Source organism: Plectropomus leopardus, chromosome 20, assembly GCF_026936395.1.
Source record: "Plectropomus leopardus strain MGB_pleo_1.0 chromosome 20, ASM2693639v1, whole genome shotgun sequence".
NCBI lineage: Eukaryota > Metazoa > Chordata > Actinopteri > Perciformes > Serranidae > Plectropomus > Plectropomus leopardus.
The window spans coordinates 21089342-21111988 of NC_142195.1; the positions used below are offsets into that span (position 1 = coordinate 21089342).

The 22647-nt window shown below is 37.2% G+C and overlaps 2 protein-coding genes across 2 annotated transcripts in view; one reads left to right on the forward strand and one right to left on the reverse strand.

Moving 5' to 3' along the window:
• Window positions 1-12239, forward strand: part of galt (galactose-1-phosphate uridylyltransferase) — a 33385-nt gene extending 21146 nt beyond the window's left edge. Inside the window, exons 9-11 of the mRNA XM_088071345.1 lie at window positions 576-659; window positions 10251-10405; window positions 10849-12239. Coding sequence (XP_087927471.1) covers window positions 576-659; window positions 10251-10405; window positions 10849-10947 — 338 coding nt within the window. The 3' untranslated portion in view covers window positions 10948-12239. The remainder of the gene's footprint in view (window positions 1-575; window positions 660-10250; window positions 10406-10848) is intronic.
• The window catches only part of LOC121959621 (katanin p60 ATPase-containing subunit A-like 2), a 53401-nt gene extending 30990 nt beyond the window's left edge, over window positions 1-22411 (reverse strand). The window contains exons 1-2 of the mRNA XM_042509035.2: window positions 22224-22411; window positions 22018-22051 (exon numbers count right to left, since the gene is read on the reverse strand). Of these exons, the coding sequence (XP_042364969.2) occupies window positions 22018-22051; window positions 22224-22366 (177 nt within the window). The 5' untranslated portion in view covers window positions 22367-22411. The remainder of the gene's footprint in view (window positions 1-22017; window positions 22052-22223) is intronic.
• Window positions 22412-22647: the final 236 nt, after the last annotated feature.

The following is a 22647-nucleotide window of genomic DNA, read 5'->3' on the forward strand; positions in this document are numbered from 1 at the left end:
GGCACATATCAGGTATTAATTATGATGTAAAAAATATGACAGACATTTGAAGCTTCATTCAAAAACCGTGATAGAAGTTTGGAATGTGAAGAAAGTGCATTTGGTAAAGCTCTACCTTCTATAATGTATAACATCTTCATGATTAATCAATTATTAATTGCTGCAAATGATCGATTAAGACGCTTCAAAATTGAATCCCTAACCTCATGCTTTTTATCTGTTGGTTTGAGAGTCAGACTTAAACTTTATGTGTTTGTGTGTGTGTTTATGTAACTGTGCACTTTATTTTTCTGTCTGTCTGGCTCATTCCTCGTGTATTCAGGCATTTTGTTTTATATTTCATGTCCCGTCAAGAATAATAAGTTTCATCTTCTTCAATTTACAGCTTTTCTAAGAGTTGAACTTGTGTCACTGCATTTTCAGTTTTAAGTTATTATTTGCTTATATTTACCCCCTCCCCCCAAATCATGCCCTCTACTTCAGCTGCCCCTCCTCATGTCATCCATTATTTAGAATACTCAACAAATAACAAATATCTTCTTTTGCTCTCTCTACCCTCTTTCTTTGTTAATCAGATCTGGCTGACATCATGAGGCGACTGCTGACCAAGTATGACAATCTGTTTGAAATCTCCTTCCCCTACTCCATGGGCTGGCATGGTAAGACAACAAAAGTGAGAGGGTTAAAAAGAAAAAGATCTGATAACCTGTTTGAAGTCTCCTTTGCAGAGTGACAGAAGGAGACAGGGACAGATGGTGGGAAAGATTCAAGATAATTTCAATCTAAATACATGTAAATATGTGGTTGGAACATAAATACTGCGACAAACAGGAGGCTGTCTATCAGGCCAGATATAAATTAGATCATTTAGCTGGATATGTGAATGAGCTCTCAGTGGTCTGAAGGCTCATTTGTGTCATGATCTGCAAAAGTCAGCCATGTGAGGATTTAAAAGACTTTGTACCAAGCCATTTTCCTCCCAAGTATATTCGCCTTTAGTTCATATCAGGCACCAGCATGGAATTAATTCTTTGAATCCTGGGCAAATTGGCTTGATTTCTTGCAAAAAAAATGCGAAGAAAAGCAATGAGACACTTAAAAAGACATGACCCAGAAATTAGCAAGAAATTAGGAAAATGCAAATGTTCAAGAAAATAACTGAAAATTAGGAAGAGAATGATAATTCAAATTACAGCTCACTGGACATTTTTCCCTAGTTTCCATAAAAATAATTTTTAAGTCTACTAATATCTTAACATTTGTAGAACATTTCTTTCCAAGTTGCTTATTGCCCTTTCCTCCATGTTTGTGAAAGAAATCAATTTAATATACTTAGGGTTCCAACATTTTAAAAGTAATGAAAGGCTTTTGAATGCAGCACAAGGAAAGGGATGTCGATCAAGGTTTCACAGGGTTAATGTCACATATGGATATTGATTAGCTTGTTCAATGTCATTAGAAAGATGTTTTAATGTGCAGTGTTTGTTCCGTGAAGGTTAGATAACTCTTTTTCCATTTCAGTCATCACTGCTGAAATAAATTCCCAAAGCAGAAACTCTCACCTTCATCCACTTATTACCACTTCAATGCACACTCAGACACATCGGCATATTTAATGTTCTGTTTCATACATCACCACAAAGTAAAGCAACAGTTCCTACAGGTTAAGAGCACTCGTGGTATAATTCCAGGCTTTTACCATCAGGCAAAGTAACACTGGGAGGCAGAAAAACTGTACAGACCTGTGCGGTGAACATGATGGCGGGGTTAACAAGTTGTTATTAGCATATTCTGCCTTATTTACACACTGACCTCGAAACATCAGCATTCAATTTGAGTCATAAGTCTTAATCCAATACTGACTGTTCTTTTAGCTCTATTTTGGTCTCGACCAACTTCTGTGAAAAGTATTAGGCCCCTTAAATGCTCCTTTCTGTTCAATAGCCAGTTGCTAACCCTGTATGTATACCATTTGATGCTGTAAAGGAAGTGTATTCTAGGTTTTTAGAGCTTTTTTTTTTTCCTTTTTGCTCAAAACAGCTGTCTGCTATTGCTGGAATACTCATGTATGCTGATGAGTATGATGATCCAAAGCAGAGAAGTAACGGGCTGTAAAATCAAGCAATTTGCTAAAAGACGGTAAAACGCTTTGTGGACCTGAGAGGAACTGCAGAGTCTGGTGATAATTCATCATTATGAATTCCATTACTTTTGCATGACAGCAGAACACCACAGTCAGAGGAATTGATAGAACCAACACAAGACAGAAAGCAAGTGAATGATCCAGCAAATACACAAACAATGCTGGAAAATGTCACTTTTTGCAATGAGGGCCAAGAAACCTTTTTAATTTGAACATAAAATACCAACTCTACTTTGAAATAACTGTAAAGCTGCAGGTATTAATCTTCTTTTATATGTGCAAGCATGAGTTTAGCTGGCCTGCTGTTAAGTCACACCTTGCACAAATACAGAAAGGCTGTATGCCTTGTACAGAAAGATGTTTGCTGTCAAGACAGCTGTTCCTCTTCTGAATCTCAAGCACAGCAAAGGCATTGACTGATATTTACTGCTGCTGAGACAGTGAGGGAAACAGGTATTCTGAGTTTTGCCAGACAAACTCCTTGCAGCAGGTTCAAAATGGAACAAAGGTTAGCAGAGTGCAGTGATGCGATGACTGATGTGTGACAGAAAGGAGAGCAGTGTCATTACGGCTGACTAGTCAGAGCGATCCTTGTATCAGCTGAAGGTTGCAGGTTCAATCCCTGCAAGCAGTCGTGTCGCTCTGAGTTGTTTCACAGACAGGAAAACTCACTGCTCACTGACGAAGGTGTTCTGATTCAGACTGATGGACACTCTGGGAACATAAACACTGCAGCACTGAACTAGATGCACTACCATGACAACTACAGGGCAGGTTTCTCAGACAGATTAAGGCCTATTTCTGTGCTTACTGGCTCATTTTATCATGCTTGCATGCTGAACTAAGATGCTTAACATAGTAAACATTATATCTGTCAAACACCGTGTTCGTATTGTCATGGTGAGCATGTTAGCACGCCAAAGTTAACTCAATGCACAACTAGACTCCCCTCAGAGTCTACGGAGTCTCAGAGTTTGCTTAGTTTTGAATTAAGAGAACTGTCATAAATCAGAGAAATTATACTTTTAAGATTAATCAATTCTGTCTGCATCATTTCAACACAGACAAATGATCAGGAGCAACCCACTCAATAGTTTTGATAAGATCCATTCATCAGGCTGTATAACTGTTTCTTAACAAGTGCTGATCACTTTAGGATCATTGCTGTTGTACTTTTGAACAATTCGTTTTTGTCTTCTTTAGTTTTGTTTTTTTGTCAATCACCAGAAAAAATGTTGACATTGTATATTTCTGCAAACCATGGGTGTGTTACATATGTGCATCATTATGGGGCTGATATATTTATATACATTTCTACAACACTGGTTATTGTATGGTTATGTTTAAGTTAAGCTTATGTTTGGCTTAAATTGGCTATTTTTTGTGGCACAATCACAGCTGAAAATGCTGGGGATTTCTCACTAAAAGACAAATCCTTTCAGTGCTGCTTTGCCACTGGGAAAGCCATTGATATCTTTCTGAAAACAAGTTCTGTTGGCACAGTCGCCCCCAAAAATGCCTCAGATGGCTTACTTAAAAAAGAAAAACAAACCTGGGCTTGGTAGTCCAGTTGCAGCTGAAAATGCAGTTGTTTTCTCACTAAAAATCAACCACATTTGATGGCACAAGCGCAGCTGGATATGACTTTGTCTCACTAAAAAATGCTATTTTGGAGGCACAATTGCTGCTGGAAATTCTGGCAATTTTTTGTATAAAAAAAACCCCTACTGACGGCACAGTTGCCGCTGAAAATACTGCTGATGTCTCATTAAAAACACACAGTTTTGGTTTTCTGCTCATATACATGTAATCAGAACTACATCACTTAAGAAGAGATGCAATGATGGGGATAAAATGTACAAATGGAACTTATCTGTGGTTTGCAGAAATGTAAAATGCCAAAAATTTTCTTCTGATGACTGCACTGCTTTTTTTGACTCCTCACTTCCAAATGATGGGCTTTTTGTGATCTCTTTCATCTTTCATGAACAGCTTCAATCCAATGACGTGTGCACAAAATGTGACTAATAAGGACTAATGACAAGGCTGAATTTTATCTTGTTCAATTTAGTCTGCAGCTCCATAATCAGGGAGGGACTAATCTAAATTTAAGACTGGTGAAGACGGACAACTTTAATGCCCCTGGCATGCTGCTGCCAGCGTGCCCACATAAAAGAGAGATGATGCACTCATACTGTAGCTCGGAGGAAAGGACAGAGGGTATGAGAGGACACAGTCATCGACTTAGTTTCTTTTTTTTATCAGACATCAAATCTTTGAAGTAAAATCTCAGTCTAAAGTTGCCTGTGGTGAAGGCTTCGACAGATCTTGTGTTAAGTTTCAGCTTTAATCTTCAAGTCTCTTTTATTTTTTAGATGGAGACTAAAACTCATAGGTCATGTTAAGTGTTGAGGGTTGCAAGCAGGTAGTTGGTAGGTTCACCCTAATTTCTGAGGCATTTTTTTTTCACAAGGCTGGGGAAATGGGGAAAACATCTTCCAAAGTAGTAAGAAACAATATGTAAATTTTAAAACTTTGAAAACTTTCTTTCAACTCTCAATACATTTAAATTAGGCCTTTAGTGTATCTCCATCAGTATACTGTCTAAACCAATGTGTAAAATAATTATTAAAGCATAGGTCCCCCAGTCCTTAGTAAAATGTAAATCATGTTGCATATGTCTCTGCTGTTTGTTCTGATTGAATTTTCAATTGTTTTAATGCAATGATGAAGCCAAAGAAAGCCCTCCACACCATGAAAAATAAAGTTAAATAACTAACATACTGAAAATGTGTCCTTGGTGAAATTTAGGATGGCATTAAGCAATCTGGGGCTGAGCTAGAACATTGCCTCTATTGAGTCACATATGAGCTGCACTGTAGTGATGAGCAACGTGATTCTTTTAGTATCAGTTGATACATACAAATATCGTAAACCTATTGTGCTTTTTAAGTTTTGATACTTTTTGCACAACATGTCACTTTCTCTAACGACGCTCTATTACGGACATAGGACAACTTCTGCTGTCTGTCACAGGCAGTCAACTCAAGCTGCAGTGATTCATAAACGCATGTCATACCAACCTATGAAGAGATGATATTTAATAATCACTCCCCAGAATCTCATGTATACATATCTACGGGGAGTGATGAGGCCGAAGTCTAGAGGTTGCCTCTGACTATGTTCTGCTGTTGCAATAAATATTTAAAAAATTGTTTTCACATTACAAACAAGCTACCATCTGAGGAGCACATGAATGCACCATTGGGCTCGTCTGGTGGAGGTCTTGACTAGGGGTCAAACAGTATTGTTTTTTTAAGAGCTGACACCTATACCGATCATTAGTACTTAATGAGACTGATTTGGAACCAATATGGATTTACAATAACAAATTTTGAAAAATTCTGTTGAAATTTGGAATATAACAAACTCCGACACAAAACTTTGTTTAAATGTTTTAAACAAATGTTTAATCAAAACTTTCAACATCATATACAGGAAGTTCCCTGCAACTTATTTTATAAAGTTAAGTGAAAATTTGAATAAAAAATGAATAAATGAAATAGTTTCTTCAAGTTTTACAAAGTAAAAGTCCCTCCCATGCTGATACATTTTTTGCATGTATTGCTCTCTGGTATTGGTTGAACACAATTTGCATGCTTTTAATTAATTAATTTTATTGGTGATCATTAAAATGAAACGCTGATACAGATAATCAGAAAAATGCCAAATATTGGCTCTGATAATTGGCCAGGCCGATAATCTGTTGACACCTTGTCTTGACTCAAGTCTAATTCAATGGCTTCTTGTTCACTCACTGTAGCAGGCATCATGCGGAGTATTCTATAATAACAGAGAGTAACAGAGTGGTAAAAGTCAGGAATTCATGAGCATTAGAGCGCTTGATAGGCTAACCTAGTACATACTGGAGACCAAAAAGAGTAATTCATAAAGACTGAAGTTTGTTTGTTTTTGTCCATCAGTACTACAATAGTACTGCCCAAAGTGTCCAAATGAGCTAACTGTCAGCTACAATGACATCCTACTGGAAGCAGTGTAAAGATAAATCCGCCCCTACTCATCTTCACAATACCCTTCTTTGTCAAAACACCAACAGCTACTTTTTTCTGTCTAAAAACTCACGATGAAGGCACGTTAACTCAGACAAGAAAAAAAAAATCTTTCACCTTTGCTCCAAATGTCAAATACAGGCCCCTTCTGTATGTGAATCTTTTAGTTTAATACACCACCTGTAGTGTGTGAATATGAGTTAAATTAATTACTTAATTTATTCATTAGTCCCCACTGTTGCAACTAGCAGCCATAAACTCTAACCCTAAAATTCACTGCCAAAGCAGTTTCCTGATCCTCTGACAATTTGAAATGTTTCGCATCCTAATGGACTGTTACTTTACTTCCATGAACATTTTTTTTAATCATTAGATGGGAAGCTTTTAACTCCCAAAATAATGGTGTTATTTTAACTTGACCAAGGGGGATTAAGGCAAAAGAGAATGCTGCGACTATAACTGATGTGCTGCAATGTGCTAACACAGTGTGTCTGTCCAACAAACAGTACACAAACTGCACACACTGACCACCTAATATGGAAACACATAGTCCCATCCACAGAGAGAGCGAGAGAGCGAGAGCGAGAGAGAGAGAGAGAGAGAGACACACACACACACACACACACACACACACACACACACACACACACACACACACACACACACACACACACACACACACACCTGGCTCACATAATGAGTTGCCTTATCTCCCATCTGTGTTTGTGCTTTATTTTAGCTCATTTTGAAGCAGCCAGCTTTTATTTTTGGGCTCGGCTTATTAGTGGCAGTGTGGTGGAGATAGAAGTGGTTGGATGGTGTTTGAGTCATCTGGGAAATCACGGATTAGATAAAGCTACCTGGTTATTCCTTCTGGAGGAAAACACACAGCACATTACAGACCGTATTAACTGGCTGGATGGAGGACGAGGACAGAGAGAGAGACAGATAGGCATTTTGGGACATGGACTAATACTGCAACATCCTGGATCTATACGAGAAGTAGAAAAGAGTGTCACATATACATTATTATGATTTGTCTATCAGTATGACACCAGTAGCTGTTAGAATTAGTTCCCTATGAATGGATATAGTATGCTGATTCTAAAATAAATGCACACACATTCAGCAGAACAAACCCAAAAACAATTCAAAACTGTGTAATTGTCTACTAATAGGAGCATCTGTCTCTATTCATTCATTATCTGTCCTCTTCAGTCTTTTCTTTGTTCCTCCTTTTTCTTCTACCATCCATTAGTTTCTTTTATGTCGACCTCCTGTTGTCTCTATCTGTGTCTGATCAGCCCCCGTTGTCGGGAAACTGCCTCTAAAGGAAAAGCTCTTATTTTGAATACAGTGTCTCTATGGATCTATTTTTGAATTTCTTTTGTATTTTCTAACAAGAGACATGTTTCTACTTCTACTTCTGATCACCTCATTACCTCCCACTAAGATCAGAAAGCAGCGCAGACAACAGAGACAGTATTTAAATGTTAAATACAGTCGCAAATCACTGGAAATGTATCTGTGGTAATGACCCTCTTGAGAGGATTTAGGGAGTTGTGTAATACTGCAGTTTTTCATGCAGTAAATCAGCAAGTTTTGTCAAGTTAGATTTAGAGAGGGTGACAAATTGAAGGAAAACTTGAATAAAAGAGCAGAAAACATGTTGAATACAAATGCCTACAATAGCAGTCTTGGAGGGCTTTATATTCTGTACAGCATACAACCGTATCAGTTTTTAGACCATGGATAATCAGCTTGCTTTGCTTTGGGCCACTTTTTATAAAATGGCAGGAAGCCATGTTTCTCAGATTGTAGGCCATTTCTTAGATTTTAGGACATTTTTATGTTTTTTAGGAAGTTTGTAGGATATTATGACATTTCTAGGATTTTCAGAGGTTTTCAGTATTTTAGAACGTTTCTAGGATTTGGGGAATTCTATTCCTCCACTGGCTCTTTTTTTGATAAACAAGCTCTACTTTGATGCTGTCTGCACTCTGGCACATTATATACATACAGTACAAAAACAAGTCCCAGTGTGAATCACTTCATTTTTATTGTGAATCACAAAATAGTTGAGGAGCCACCCAGCACACTATCGGGGACCAGATTTGGCCCGCGATAGTAGTTAAGTATCACTGCTTAAGACCCTAGGTTTTGACAAGGAAAAAGTCCCAATAAACATCCTTTTCAGTGGAAAAACAGAAAACTCTGTCTCTTTTTCTCCCCAGTGTTAGTTGATTTGGACATTCTCACAAATCAAATTTGTACATTTCTCATTTGGCTGTTTATCTACTTTTGTTTTGCCTACACAAACTAAAAAACACATACTCAAAGCTCATAAGCCAAACCACTGAGGCATAACCTTCTGCTCATTACCTACAGTTTAATACTGATGCATTCTAAATGAATGCATCAGTGGTGGCTGGTTATACTGTCCAATTACCAGAATTTAGTGGAGCCCTGCCAGCTAATCAGAGTGTATAATTCTCAGCAGCCGTGATAAAAAGCAAACAATCTCCAAAAGAACAGATCATCGGTTCCTCTTCACAAAAAGTACTTTATCACTATAAAATCTTTATTTTGTTTCATTGCTCCATTGCTCTCAGTCAACACTGGCTCCTCCTTTAATTTACCCTAGCAACCTGATGGGGGGCTGTCTGGTCTGCAGCTTGGAAGCATTAATGAGCAGAGGGCCTTGTTCATGTGGTGTGGATGGCTGAGAGATAACGAGCTTGTTGTGTCCTGGCTATGCATATCCTTGATTAGCCTTTAGTGTTTGATTGTGCTGTCGATCTGTTTGTGTGTGTGTGTGTGTGTGTGTGTGTGTGTGTGTGTGTTATGTGTATGTGTTGTTAACATGTCCAGTTATATCCAGTTTTGCAGAAACACTGAGAAAATGCTTATTGTGCACATATTTACAAATATTACTGCCATATTGCACTTGAGGCTGTTGTTCAGTACAACAAATAATACTCAAGAAGGTGTCCTGAAACTTTGCACAGACAAATCCTCCACCAAATTCTTATTTTTCTCGATATCGGAACACATTAGAGTGTTTTGTCAAACTTATACCATGATGTCAGTTTACCTGAAGATGCTCTTTTACAAAAGATGGTACATAACAAGTGGCACCAACACAGACAGAATACAACTTGTTATACTCTGAAAGCCACGGCCACCTGAGGTGAAGGCTAGCGGCACCACAATAAGCAACTAAAAGCCGAAGCATAAAAAAAGTGCTTGTAGCTCGCTAAAAACATGCAATATCGTGTCACTGGATTATTTAAGAACCTTATGTTTTTCAGAGAGAAAGTTAAATCAACAAAGTGAATATTGCTGGTTTATCTCAGTGTCCCTCCTTACATTGCTTTTCTGTGAGAAATGATTTCACCAAACAGCCAGAAGTGACATACATTAATATTTACAATTATTTGATCAAATTGCTAAGATCATCGTTAAAGCTTTTAAAACCAAGCACTAATAAGCTTAAACCTCTACAGTTTGTCTTACCAAGTTAACAAAACACTGGCTGCACATTGGTAAATGGAGTGAAAGGATCCCACAGTTTTTCCATATCTTCTTGATGTTTTACATCTTAGCGCTTAAAAGTTCAGTTTTTACAGTTTGGCAGCTTGTTAAATCTATGGATTCTTTAGGTATTTTTCTTGTTGTTTTCTAGCGGATGTAAATGACAAGGAGGGACCTTCACACAATACAGACTCAATGAAGAGTGATAGATTGCTGGTTTAACTCTTGATCTGGTCTATTTCAGGAGTGAGACTTAACTTATAACAAGGAGGAAAATTGTTGCTATGGCTACCCCCACACGAATGTACCAAGCACACTGAGTGTTTTAAAAATTCACAAGAAATATGCCTTGTGACCTGTTATAAATTTTACTGTATCATCAACAGTTTTGGTATACTATTTAAGACTGTAAAACCCATCTGGATAATCTTAGCTGACTAGTCGTCAATGTGAACATAGCCTCTGCTTGCCTTTATATCTTATGTCCCTCTCTCTTTCTTCAGGAGCCCCAACTGGCCCCCATTCAAAGAATGACAACTCTCATTGGCAGCTACATGCTCACTACTACCCTCCTCTGCTGCGTTCAGCTACAGTTAAGAAGTTTATGGTCGGGTATGAGATGCTTGCACAGGAACAAAGGGACCTCACCCCTGAACAGGTGAATACATGTGTGCAAACCCAGCTTTATACAATAGTTACAAGTGTGTTCTGTTCTCCAATGTACAGTAGATATTATAGATAAATACATACATGTGCAAGATATTTTCACGGCTATTATTCTTTCCCACACTATCGTTTTCTCAGAGCTTGTTGAGATTACTGTTGCATTTCATAAATTGAGTTGATGTTCTTATCTGGAGCTTCTTGCAGTCAGTGGCAATGCACAGTCACAACTTAAGTGATTAAATTTCATCCTTTAGTAAGGGGGATTTGAGCAGTAAGATTTGAGATTTGATGTTCGGGGCTTTGTTTTTACCCCAGGCCATTGAAAGTTGACCCTTTCCCAGCATACTAATTATAAAGTATCGCATTTGCTTTCTGTCCCCATATTTGCCTTCAAAACTTTTTAAAAGCTTGACAGTGCTGTTCTTGTATTTTTAGGCTGCTGAGAAACTTAGGAACCTACCCGAAGAGCACTATAAAACCAGAGAGAACCTGGGAAAAGGAGAGGAAAGAGAAAAAGAAGACAGAGGAAAGTAAAAGTGAAATGATCTGCGTGATGATTAGAAGTGCACCTCAACCACTAGAAGAAAATCTTTGCATTGTACATTTCTGCAAACCACAGATATGTTGCATTTGTACATTTCAAGCATCATATACCTGTGACACAGTTCACATTCTATGTTTATGAGCTGACTGTCATCAGAAGGTGGAGGAGACGGCGAATGGTGTGATACTTAGGTAAGATGGCTGCCAAACTGCAGAAAACTATGAACCACTCTGTGAGACCAACAAACATCAGATATGGTTATTTTTAAGTGAATTGTCTGAGGCATATCCTGCTGAGATTCTGTCACCAAAACTGTGTGTTTTTACTGAAACACTGGCAGCATTTCCACCCATGATATTGCCACCAAAAGTGGCCATTTTAAGCCAAAATAGGATCTTTCTCTAACCATAACCAAGGGGATTTTCTGCCTAAACATAACCACACATTAACCACAGTGTTGTTGAAAAGTATAGTTTCAACATATTATCTCCATAATAATGTACAAATGTTACATGTCCATGGTTTGCCAAAACTTACAAAATTAACATTTGTCCTGGCAAGGATGAAAATACAGCTGTATTAAACCCATAGTTGTTGTTTTTTTTCTTTTGATGTACATACATGATAGCTTTTGTTTTGGAAGTACAGTAAAAAATATCTGAAGTTGATATGTGACTGAAAGTGGTCCAATATATTAAAGTGCCTTTGCAAATACAGGGCTTTAAGATAATCCTACTTGCAGAATATGGGGTACATGTATGTTTTCAATACATTTGTCAGCACAAAGCTGGTCCCGGGCTCTGTTCTATAATTATGAAATGGACTTCAAACAAAATGTGCTATGGAACTCTGCATCCATGTTTTAGGGAGATAATGAGAGAACATTATTCCTTTCTTCTCCGCTGTCCCTTCTGTTGAATTTAAACAAACTTTGTTTGTTGTTTGGTTATGTTGGAAGCCTTTCAACCACAACGTTTTTTTTTCTGCAACACAATGAGTTATTTGTGATTCAAATGAATGTCTTTGTTTCCTGTGAACGTTTTTACATGGAAAATAATTCCCGAAGTTGTTAACTGTTTGACAGCTTTCAGCCTCCAGAGGTGTGACAGTTAATTTCATAGAGAAAATCAATGACTTAACATATGCCATGTCACCTGTTTATGTTAACAGAGACACTGTTATACTGAATCATTATCAAGTTGACTTCATGTCATCCTTATCAGGCAGCTCCAAATCCTGAGTTTGATACACTTAAAACATATTGGTAATAAAAGTTGGAACATGTCTGGAATTCAATACAAAAACAATACTGACACTTTGCCTGCCACTGAGTGACTCAAAACTACGCTGGATCATAAGTGTTTCAAATAAGCAGGGTGTGAAATGGGGTAGGAAATAGCTAGTTAATGAATGAGGGTGCGATTTGGAGCAAATCATGGGGTTGGAAATTTCAGCACCATGGATAGAGGCACAGAGCCTGAGTGTCAGTGCTTCAGAGCCATGGAGAGAGACTGAGAGAGACATGAGGTGAATCTTTCAGCACCATGGACAGGGACAGTCTGCAGACTCTGAGCCTGATCACACCTCCTATTAAAATGCCTCTTGAGCCATCTAATCAAATGCAGACAGCCCTAAGTCTGTCTGTTCACATCTAAAAAGCACATCCACATGCATGTTGAGTGACCACCAGATCTCACCTCCCCACTCTATATGCAAATAAACGCATACATTATTTCCATTTGCAATAACCAAATGTGTTGTTGTTTATAACGCACACTTACCACAGCTAGGACTGCCACTGCTGCAGAAGTGTGAGCTACATGCCAGGGACAGTTGGTGAGAGTCTGCCTGCACACACAGTGACAAGAGCTAACTGTTGTCATCACAAAGCTAACATTATGTAATGGTTATTTACAGGTTTAAGAACTGAGTTGAGCCGTTTCTTTGCTGCTATGGGTTTTATTGTATTGGGTATTATTTTTATTTTATTTACTTACTTTTTTCTTTAAAAAAAAACAAACAAAAGAAAAACAAATTCTCAGGTAAATTTATTTATCTATTTATTTATTTATTTAGAGTCACATCTTTGGTTGATCATTGCCTTCTTCCCATGCTTTTGAATGAAATCAAGCCATTTTGCTCAGATCTTAACGGGTTAAACAGAAGAATATGGATTTCATATGATACGCTCATTTACACTTGTTCCACATGGGTGTTTGTGCAATGCTTATTCTAATTACTTCATTATAATTAAGCGCAACTATAATTAGGTTTAGAATTTCAGCTGTTCCCAGAAAGATTCATGCAGGGAAATCAAATAAATAGTCTAATAAAACACCTCAAGGAGAGCTGAGTGCTCTGGAAAGGTGGCAGGAAAAAACCCAGTGAGCTGGAGGATTCATGTGGATTAAGATACTTGTATCCTCTGACCACATATATAAGCAATACGAGTAAATGGGTTAGTTAGTTTATTCTTGACACGTTAAATGAGGTGTGCTCTCACCATGACAACAGCAGATGGTGGTGTTGCTTAAAAAGTGAGGTGAATGAGCTGTTTTGGTTTGTACCAACACCTTTAAATGCATTCTCCCCTTGTTTTTCTCAGTTGAGCTAAAGATGCTTGTAAACTTTTCTCTTTCAGCATGGAGGTCAGGGTCAGCTACAGAATTAAACCCCACGGAGCAAAAAGGTGCTCAGTATTTTTGCTCAAGGGCACTTCAGTGGGTCGTTGTGTGAGTGTGTGTCCTGGAGCGTACAGATGGGCTTTATATCTATAAACACCACTCTGCTGCACACAATCATTCTCAGCGTAGATGTTCAGCGCTCAACTCCATAAACACACAGTCACCGTGTCAGAACAGGACCTGCTCCTCTTCATGAACATCACTGTCTTTTTAGAGGAACAAAAGTCTGTGTTGTATAATAGCAGTGCCACGTAATGGGTAATCAATACATTAAAACAATCAAATTGATGCATGCAAGACTGTGGTTAAACTGGAATTTCATGATCAGGCTAGAGGTTTCACATCATGATGCGATATGCAAGAATATGCCTAAACAAGTAACCAGGCAGTGGAGTCAGAAGCAGGAGCGTGTGATGAGACAGGGTGATTACAAAAATAACAACAGCATGTTAAATTAGTCAGATAGTGAGGGCTGATAAGGGCCATATGGGTATTTGCTTCAACTCACAACATAATGGGGACCTATTATGCTCATTTTCAGGTTCATATTTAATTGTATTTTATATATATATTACTTCCTATGAGTACATTTTTAGAAAATGTTAATGTTCAAACTACACTATTTTTCTCATACTGTCTGCTCTGGAACACCTGTATTCATTGTCTGGAATACTCCATCTGATTCTTAAGTCCCCCCGCTGGAAAAAAAAGCCCAGCTGTTTGATTGGTTAATGTTTACAGGTTTTCTGCATCTCAGCATCTATGCGCCGTCATTTTAGCCAGGGAACGACCTTAATGGAGTATAGTGGCAATAAAATGCCAATAAAAGCTTCTTAACCAAAATTTCAATAACAGGACATGTTCCTGCTGAAATATGATCCAAAAACAGGGAGAAATTTACAACACTAGCAAACAAAATTACATGTTTCCCTGATGTTACCATGAACCTACATTTAGCAGTGTATTGCAGATGGGTACTGTCTTTATAGCTGCATTTGCTGCCATAAAAAAAAAAAAAATCACCAAGAAAAGCTTCTAAACAAGAGTCCTAACAACAGGACATGTTCAAGCAGGAATTTACAAGATCAAGAACTGAGACAACATGTTTCCCCAATGTGAGCATGTGATACATAGAGAAATGTACTTCCAGCTAAAGAATTACTGTATAGCATCAATTTGTACCATAAAAAACACCAATAAAAGCTTCTAAACCAAAATCTTCAAAAACTGACATATTCCAGCACAAAAATGAACAGAAGATGGAAATGAGAAATTAACAACATTGGTAATCAGGATAACATGTTTTCCTGACTTGAGCATTTAGCTGAATGTAGCAGGTTATGATACATAACGTAAACATACGGGGGGTCGACAGACTATCAGCCTGGCTGATTATTGGGGCTGATATTCAGCATTTTAACGATTATCTGTATCAGCATTTTCTTTGAAAGATTGCCAATAAAACTAAATAATTAAAAAGTCCAAACAAAGTGTTGGCATGGAAGGAACTTTTACTTTGTAAAAACTAAGGGAGCTATTTTTATTTATTTATTTGTAATTTTAATTTTCTCTCAACTAAAAGAAAAAGTTTCTGGGAACATGCTGTATATGATGTTGAATGTTTCAGTTTTGATTTAACATTTGCTAAAGGCATTTAAAAGAGTGTTGGAGTTTGCTATATATCAGTCGACCCCAAATAAACATTCTGTGTGCCTAAAGCTGATGGCTATAAGAAATCTGTCATGAGCTGACATCAGTTTGTCTCAAAGCAGAATATAAAAAAGTTGGCCACAGAGTATTAAGAAGGAGCTGAAGCCTGAGGTTTTTGCTCACAGGGGATTTTTTACCCCATTATTTGAGATATTGGCCATGTTTAAAATAAACATCCGACATTATAACATTATATGACAGAAAATAAGGAAAAGCATGATAGGTCCCCTCTCAGTTTTATTTCCTATTAAGTTTCCATGAAGCCAGACTTCAGTGTATGAAAATCAACTTACAGAGGCTCTTCGTGTTGGCGCAGAGCGCAGAACGCAGCAGTGCGCTGCAGTGTTGATGCCAAGAATCAGTGTGTCTTGTGCGGTCAGCTGCCCGCCTGCTCAGAGCAGGTAAACACCTCAGCAGCACACTTTTGTTTCATAATATTTTTGTCACTTTATTTTGTGAAGTCATGGCCATAAAAACCTCTCTAAAAACACCCTTTCTTTCCAGTTTTGTGAATGCTTGTTTTTCAAAAAGCTGACATGATTAAAAATGACAAAAAACTTAGTTTCACTATGATAAGGGCATTTATACCTGCCAGACTGAATATATATTCTTACAAGCTCTTCAACATACAAGTTAGTAAGTAGCCTATAGTCCACTAAAGGTACCTAATTTACTGGTGACTGTCTTTATAGCCATCTGAAGGCAGCACGTATCTTTTCCACCTGCAGTCTGTAATTGGAGTGATGTTCGCTGTCAGGCCCCAATTAGACATGGCAGACTGGCTGGTTACATTTCGTGCAACAAGCAGCAGACTGTTGCAAAAATAACCACAGAAACTTCTGTGCTGATTTGCACATCAAACTTGTTGCTTGTTCTTTTGATACATTATTCTACACAGCTTCTGCAAATTAACAGGCGTGTTTGAGGCAGACACATTAAAACAGTCCACAAAAAGTCGCAGATCAATTACAACTTCTCTCCTCAGCTAATAACTCCTGCAGAACTGTCTGTTTCTGACAGAACTTCCCCCCGTGTCTCCAATCAAAAACACCAGTTAGAAATTAATATTAAACCTGATTTTTATTTATTTATTTTTTAGACTGAAAGTGATGTTTTGGCTCCATGTAAATTCCTATGACAATAATTAAGCTTAAAGTACTTTTTATTATTATATTTTAAATATTGATATTGTGGTACTGAGTGAAAAGCATAACAGTCTAAGAGTTTTGGCAGAAAATATCATTATCAATGGCCTATATTACTCTATTGACAGAACATTATATAAATGAGTAGAAAACTAAACAGGATGTTAAAAAAGGCAGAAGCTTTATATTAAATTCAAAATAAGATCTGCAGATATAGTCTTATATTGATACCATTATCGAAACTCCTTAACGATTGGAATCTTTATCGATAGCACTGGAAAGACGAGGCAACAATTCATTTTTAACAAAACTGGTTTTATTTTTACTGCTTAATAAGTGACTGTTTTATATTGCCAGGAAAACAAATTCCTCACCCAAACTGTACTGTATTATATTGTATAAGTATCTCACCAAAAACTAAATTTTCCTTTTTTCTTGTTGTTACATTTGAACACATCATGACGATGTTTTATCTACCTCTGCCTAATAGTCATTTTACTAAGCCGACATTGACTGCATCACAATGAAACCTTATGCTACCTTGTTTATTTAGTTTACTAGCTCTATTTTAACAGGAATTTTAACATTGGATTACTATTTTTTTAACTGACAGGACTTGCAGTTAGGAAAAACAGATCAGAATTTATTTATCTCCAACTATGAAGCTGATTTTTTTCTCAGCAGCAAATTTCCTCTTTTCTTTATTATCCTTTAAAAAACACAAAACAAACAAACACACAAACAAAAATGTTTACTGTTTTAAAACTCTACAGGCCAAACTATTTCCTGCTTTCCCCTCCTGCTTGTGGCCGGACCTTTCACCATGTGGATTTTGGTCTCACTACACCAGCAGCCTCAACTACTTAAACTGGAATGTACCATCCATTTGAGCAAGCACAGGGTGGACTACGTCTCCAGAAAGCATTCAATCAATACACAGCGACCAACAGAGAACTCATTTAAGATTTCTCAGTCACCATTTGCATCAAAAATATACCTGTAGACATAAAAACACACACACGAGTACATCAACTGTAGTAGAATGTCATCTATTACAGAAAAATGTTACCATTGCTGCCACACTTAGTGTTGCCCAATCATGCACATCTGTTTTCACTCTCAGTAAATTACCTGTACAAACATCCCCAAACAACAAATCCTTTACATTAAGGGTCGACAGATTATCGTTCTGGCCAATTATCGGGGCCATTATTTGGCATTTTGCCAATAATCTGTATCAGCGTTTTATTTTAAAGATTGCTGATAAAATAAATTAATGCGAAAGTGTGCGTATTACACTCAAGCAACACCGGCGAAGGCAGTCTGCAATACAAAGAAAGTGTCAGCATGAGAAAAAATTTTACTTTGCAAAGCCTCAGGGAGCTATTTTTATTCATTCATTTTTTTAATCTAAATTTTCAATGAACTTTATAAAAAAAAAGTTGCAGGGAACTTGTTGTATATGATGTTGAAAGTTTCATTTGATAAATATTTGCCAAAAGCATTTAAACAAAGTTTTTTGTTGGAGTTTGTTATATTCCAAATTCGAAATTTCAACAAATATTTTAGTTTTTTCTTTAAATGCATATTGGTTATCACTCTCATTAAGTACTGATAATCGGTATCAGTATCGGCCCTGATAAACCAACATCAGTCGACCCCTACTTTTCATTATCACCTCATAGAATTTAAATAAAACTACCCAACTAAAACAAAGTTGTGTTCTTGTGTTCATACAACCTGACTAATCAAGAATTATTGGAGTTAATGTTTTAATACATAAATACAATAATGTTTTTTGTGTTTTTTTAGATAGAGTTGCATCACCTTGTCTGACCCTTTCATCAAAAGGGAACCTCAATAAACCTTTTTCATAGCAGTTGTTTTGGCCTGTCATAGTTGGAAAATCACAGTTGTAATTGATGACAGTAAAAACATTTTGGTTTTCTAGTTCCAGGGTCCTGGTATTGTGCATGCTGGCTCACTGGGAAACTAATTGAATTAAGCCATTGTTAACAAAATTAGATTGGACTTAACCTTTATCATTGATACAAATTATTTCAGCTCTTTATTTGGATCTTTTCAACTGATTCTAATTTCTTATCTAAAGCCTCACAAACACAGAATTAAATATTTTGTGTGCAGTGCTACCTGACATGGACTACAGGGATAACCTTCATGCTATCCTTACACTCAAAGATGCATAACACTCAAATGTGAGTGTTATGCAGATTTTGGAAATGTCTACTATTAAATATTCTTGAAAGGGTATGAGAAAATTACATAATAAACAGTCTTATTTTAACCCTAATTTGCAATTCTCCATTGCTTCACAACCAACATGGTGATTATTTTCATGAACAAAATGTACAACTTTTATTTCTTGGCTTTAATTATAGGTTGGCAGCAAAAACATAATTACAGACGGAAAACAGTTAGAACTGCCAAATTCTTTAAAAAAAAAAAAAAAAAAAGGCAGATCTGCCAGCGTCATTGTATTTGTTTTTAAATGCTATTTCCATCATCCACTGCATTTTCAGATACACCAGTAATTTCTCCTGAGGCAGGGTAAAAGGTTTTTGTTTAAGTTTTTTTAATTTACTTGTAATTTCATGCTCACACTTCAAAAAGTGGATGTATGTGAACTTGCAATGGCTTGTGCATGGGCAATGATGCAAGATATTAATTTCATGTCTACGGACACACAGGGCAAAGCATTTGGTGTACAGTAACATGGGTTGCAATATGCAGCAATAGCCTGCGTGCTACATTTAAAATTATTGTTTGCTTTGACTCAAATGTCAGCGTACTGTAGATTTTGAATACTACTACTGTTTATTCTCAGAAGAGTGTAACAAGATTACATAACAAGAAGTCTTATTTTAACTCTATTTTCTTATTGCTACTTCCAACCCAACATGGCAATTATTTTAATGAACAACTGTATCTCCTTTTCCTCACAGATTGGAGCTTTTTTGTCAGTTGCTCTTGTTATCCATTATTTCTTGGCTTACTAGTGGCCTACACACTAATTGTAGGTTGGCAGCAATATACCACTGTCATATTTACGGAAGGAAAAACAGAGTCAGAACTGCCAACTTCTTGAAAAAATAAATTAAATAAAAAAATTCCATCATCCGTTATTGGATATTCTTTTTTTTAATGTACACTAGCAATTCCCCCTCAAGCGAGTTTATTTTTTTTTATTTCTGTTGGGTGGTATTTCTGAGTTTTCCTTTGGGGGCTAGAGGGCTGGGGATTTCCAGCATGCATTTGCAATGGCACATGGGCACATATCAGCCCCACACACAGAGACACCACTTTCATTATTGATGCTACTTCCCAACAAGTAATCTCAGTTTCTCCATAAATATTAATATTGATTCCAGGTTTTGTTAAAATATATGGTTTAAGAGCCAAGATGTGCAGATGCAGTTTAGAGGCGGAAAGGTTCTTTGAGGGCATGGATGTTGGTGAGATAGTGTGTGTGTGCGAGTGAGTCTATAGCCCTTTTATGTACTGTGACAGACCTCATTCATTCAGGTCAATATTTATCCAGTCCTCCAGGCTCACCGTGGATCCTCTTCTCATCTATTTCATCACTCCTCCGAGACTCTCTCTGTAAGTGCGTGCGTCTCGTGTGCGTTTGTGTGTGCATTCAGGATATATATTTCTATCTCCGCACAGACACAAATACACAAACATTCCTCGCTATCTGTGTTTGTGTGTCACCCCTGTGTATCTCCTCGCTGGCATAGGAAGGAGTTTGACTCCTTTGCCAAATTCTTGTTGCCTGTCTTTTCCAGCACTGCTCTGGTAGAGGATTGTTCTCCCAATGCAGCTGATGATGCCAAATGTGCTTTACGAAATCTGATTAGTAAAATTTGCATGTCCGCATCACAACAACATGCTGTGGCATTTAAAAAAGTTACAGAAGGCGAGCTATTTTAACATTCAATAAATGATCTGAGCATGAAGACCAATACAAAACACTTTTTTTTTTTACACTGTACATAGAGGCATTATTTTAATATAAGATAATTTTGGTGACAGTGGTTTTTGGTGATGTTAATATAACTTATGGATTATGATATGGTTTGAATGAAAGACATACATTCAATAACTAGCCTGTTGGTTGAGTTTTATTTTATGCTAATTTAAACAGGTTATGACAATGATTTTGTTTTGTTTTAGGTAATTGTAACAGTGACGTTAGTTAGTAAGAAGGGCCCAAATGCACGCTATTATGACAGTGGTGTGATGTAACAAATTAAAAAAGTATTTTTTGGTAGTATCTGTACTTTTCCTTTTTATCAACAGCATTTATTTGTATTTTTGGGGCTTTTGAGCTTAATGAGAAAGCTTTTAGTGTGAAATGTGGAGTTAGAGAAAATGATGCAGCAAAGGGCCACAGGTTGGAATCCAACCCAGGGCCGCTGCAGCTGGGACACAGCTTTTGTATGCATTTAATATCATAAAATTACTTTTTATATTTAAGTATAAATATGAGATACTTAAAGACTTTTACTCAAGCAATATTCTAATAGGTGACTTTAACTTCTACCAAAGTCATTTTCTGCGAACATATCTGTTCTTTTACTCAAGTACGGCTTTCCAATACTTCATCCAGCACCATTGGTTAAGAAGCACGCACACATGCATACACCAGCACACACATGCACACACATACTCACACATACTCACACATACTCACACATACTCACACTCTTGGATATACACACACAATTAGGCATACAAAGTACCAACTATGTGTTGGATTTTACAGTGGGAATGTGTCCCTAAGGGTACTATATTTGCAGAGTACAGAGGTCAAAGAGAAAGTTATCAGAAGCACGGATATTGCAGGCAAGATCTGAAACACGATATCAAGCACCCAAGAGCAGAGGAGCTGTCAATTTCACTGAGGTGCTGAATTGAGTGCAGACTTTTTCGGGCATTTTAAGTACAATAACCTCACAACTCATGACAACCACACTCCTCTTCGACATAGAAGCAAGAGATTATAGCAAATAAGAGAGAACAGAGCTGCAGTTCTTATCAACAAACAACACCATGTCCCATTTTAAGTCAAAAACTGTTTCCCTTCGATATGTGTCCCTATCTAAACCTGACCCAAACACACATTTTTTAGGGTATGATAGGTGTCTAGCATGTTTTAATTATTTTAGCACTTATTTTCTACTTGAAGCACTTTCAGAATTCTACTTTGAATTATTTATACATTTAATTTAAATATTTTAATCACCTTTAAGCAATTGTTTTAATCAGGAAAACGGCACTCATTATGGGAAACACTGTTCAGTGGGGGAACTCACTTCGACACAACACCGGAAACTGGGCAGCTACAGCAGCACGCACACACTTTACCCACAAAAGTGCAAACACACAATCAAACAGGCGCACGGCGGCGACCTGAGTCCCAGACAATAATAAACGTTCAAACAGGAGCATTGCAGCCCATCACATATCCAAAATCCCCTTAAAAAGCACTTGTACTCACTTGTTTGAGTGGTTCTTTCTCCGACTGGTTAGGCCTGCAACCGAAAACATATATAACAGTTATCTAATGCTACGAAAAGCCAGCATCTACTAGGCTCTTATTAAGCTTTGCATAATAATTCATAAGTAGGGTGCATGTAACACAATAGCCTAAAGTTACGATTATTTAGACCAGAGTGATGTAGCTTGCTCCGAAAGTTAGCCTACCTGCTGCATGTTGACACACCACTGAGGGTAACGGCGTCCGTGCGCTGGCGACAACAGACTCTATTCCAGGGAGCTTTCCAACCTCCTCCTCCTGCTAGTTTCTTGCAACCGCGGTAGAGTTTGAATGGCATGACAGCTGGCATGACCAGAATTACAACGTTCAAAGATTCACCTAACTGGAGTCGCGTTCTTTTGTCACATGATCAAATAGAGACTTACGATTGGTGCTCTACGCCTACCCAGCAGTCACCACTGCGTCTGGATATGGCATGGAATACGTAAAAATAGCATAAATTAAAGTTGTCATTGTTTATAAATTTTTTTAGTATTTATAGAATTAGCCTATAATTTTGTTATAGTATAGTTATTTAAAAAAAAAATGTTTTATTTTTTATTTTGTATTGGTTTATTGATTGGTGAATTA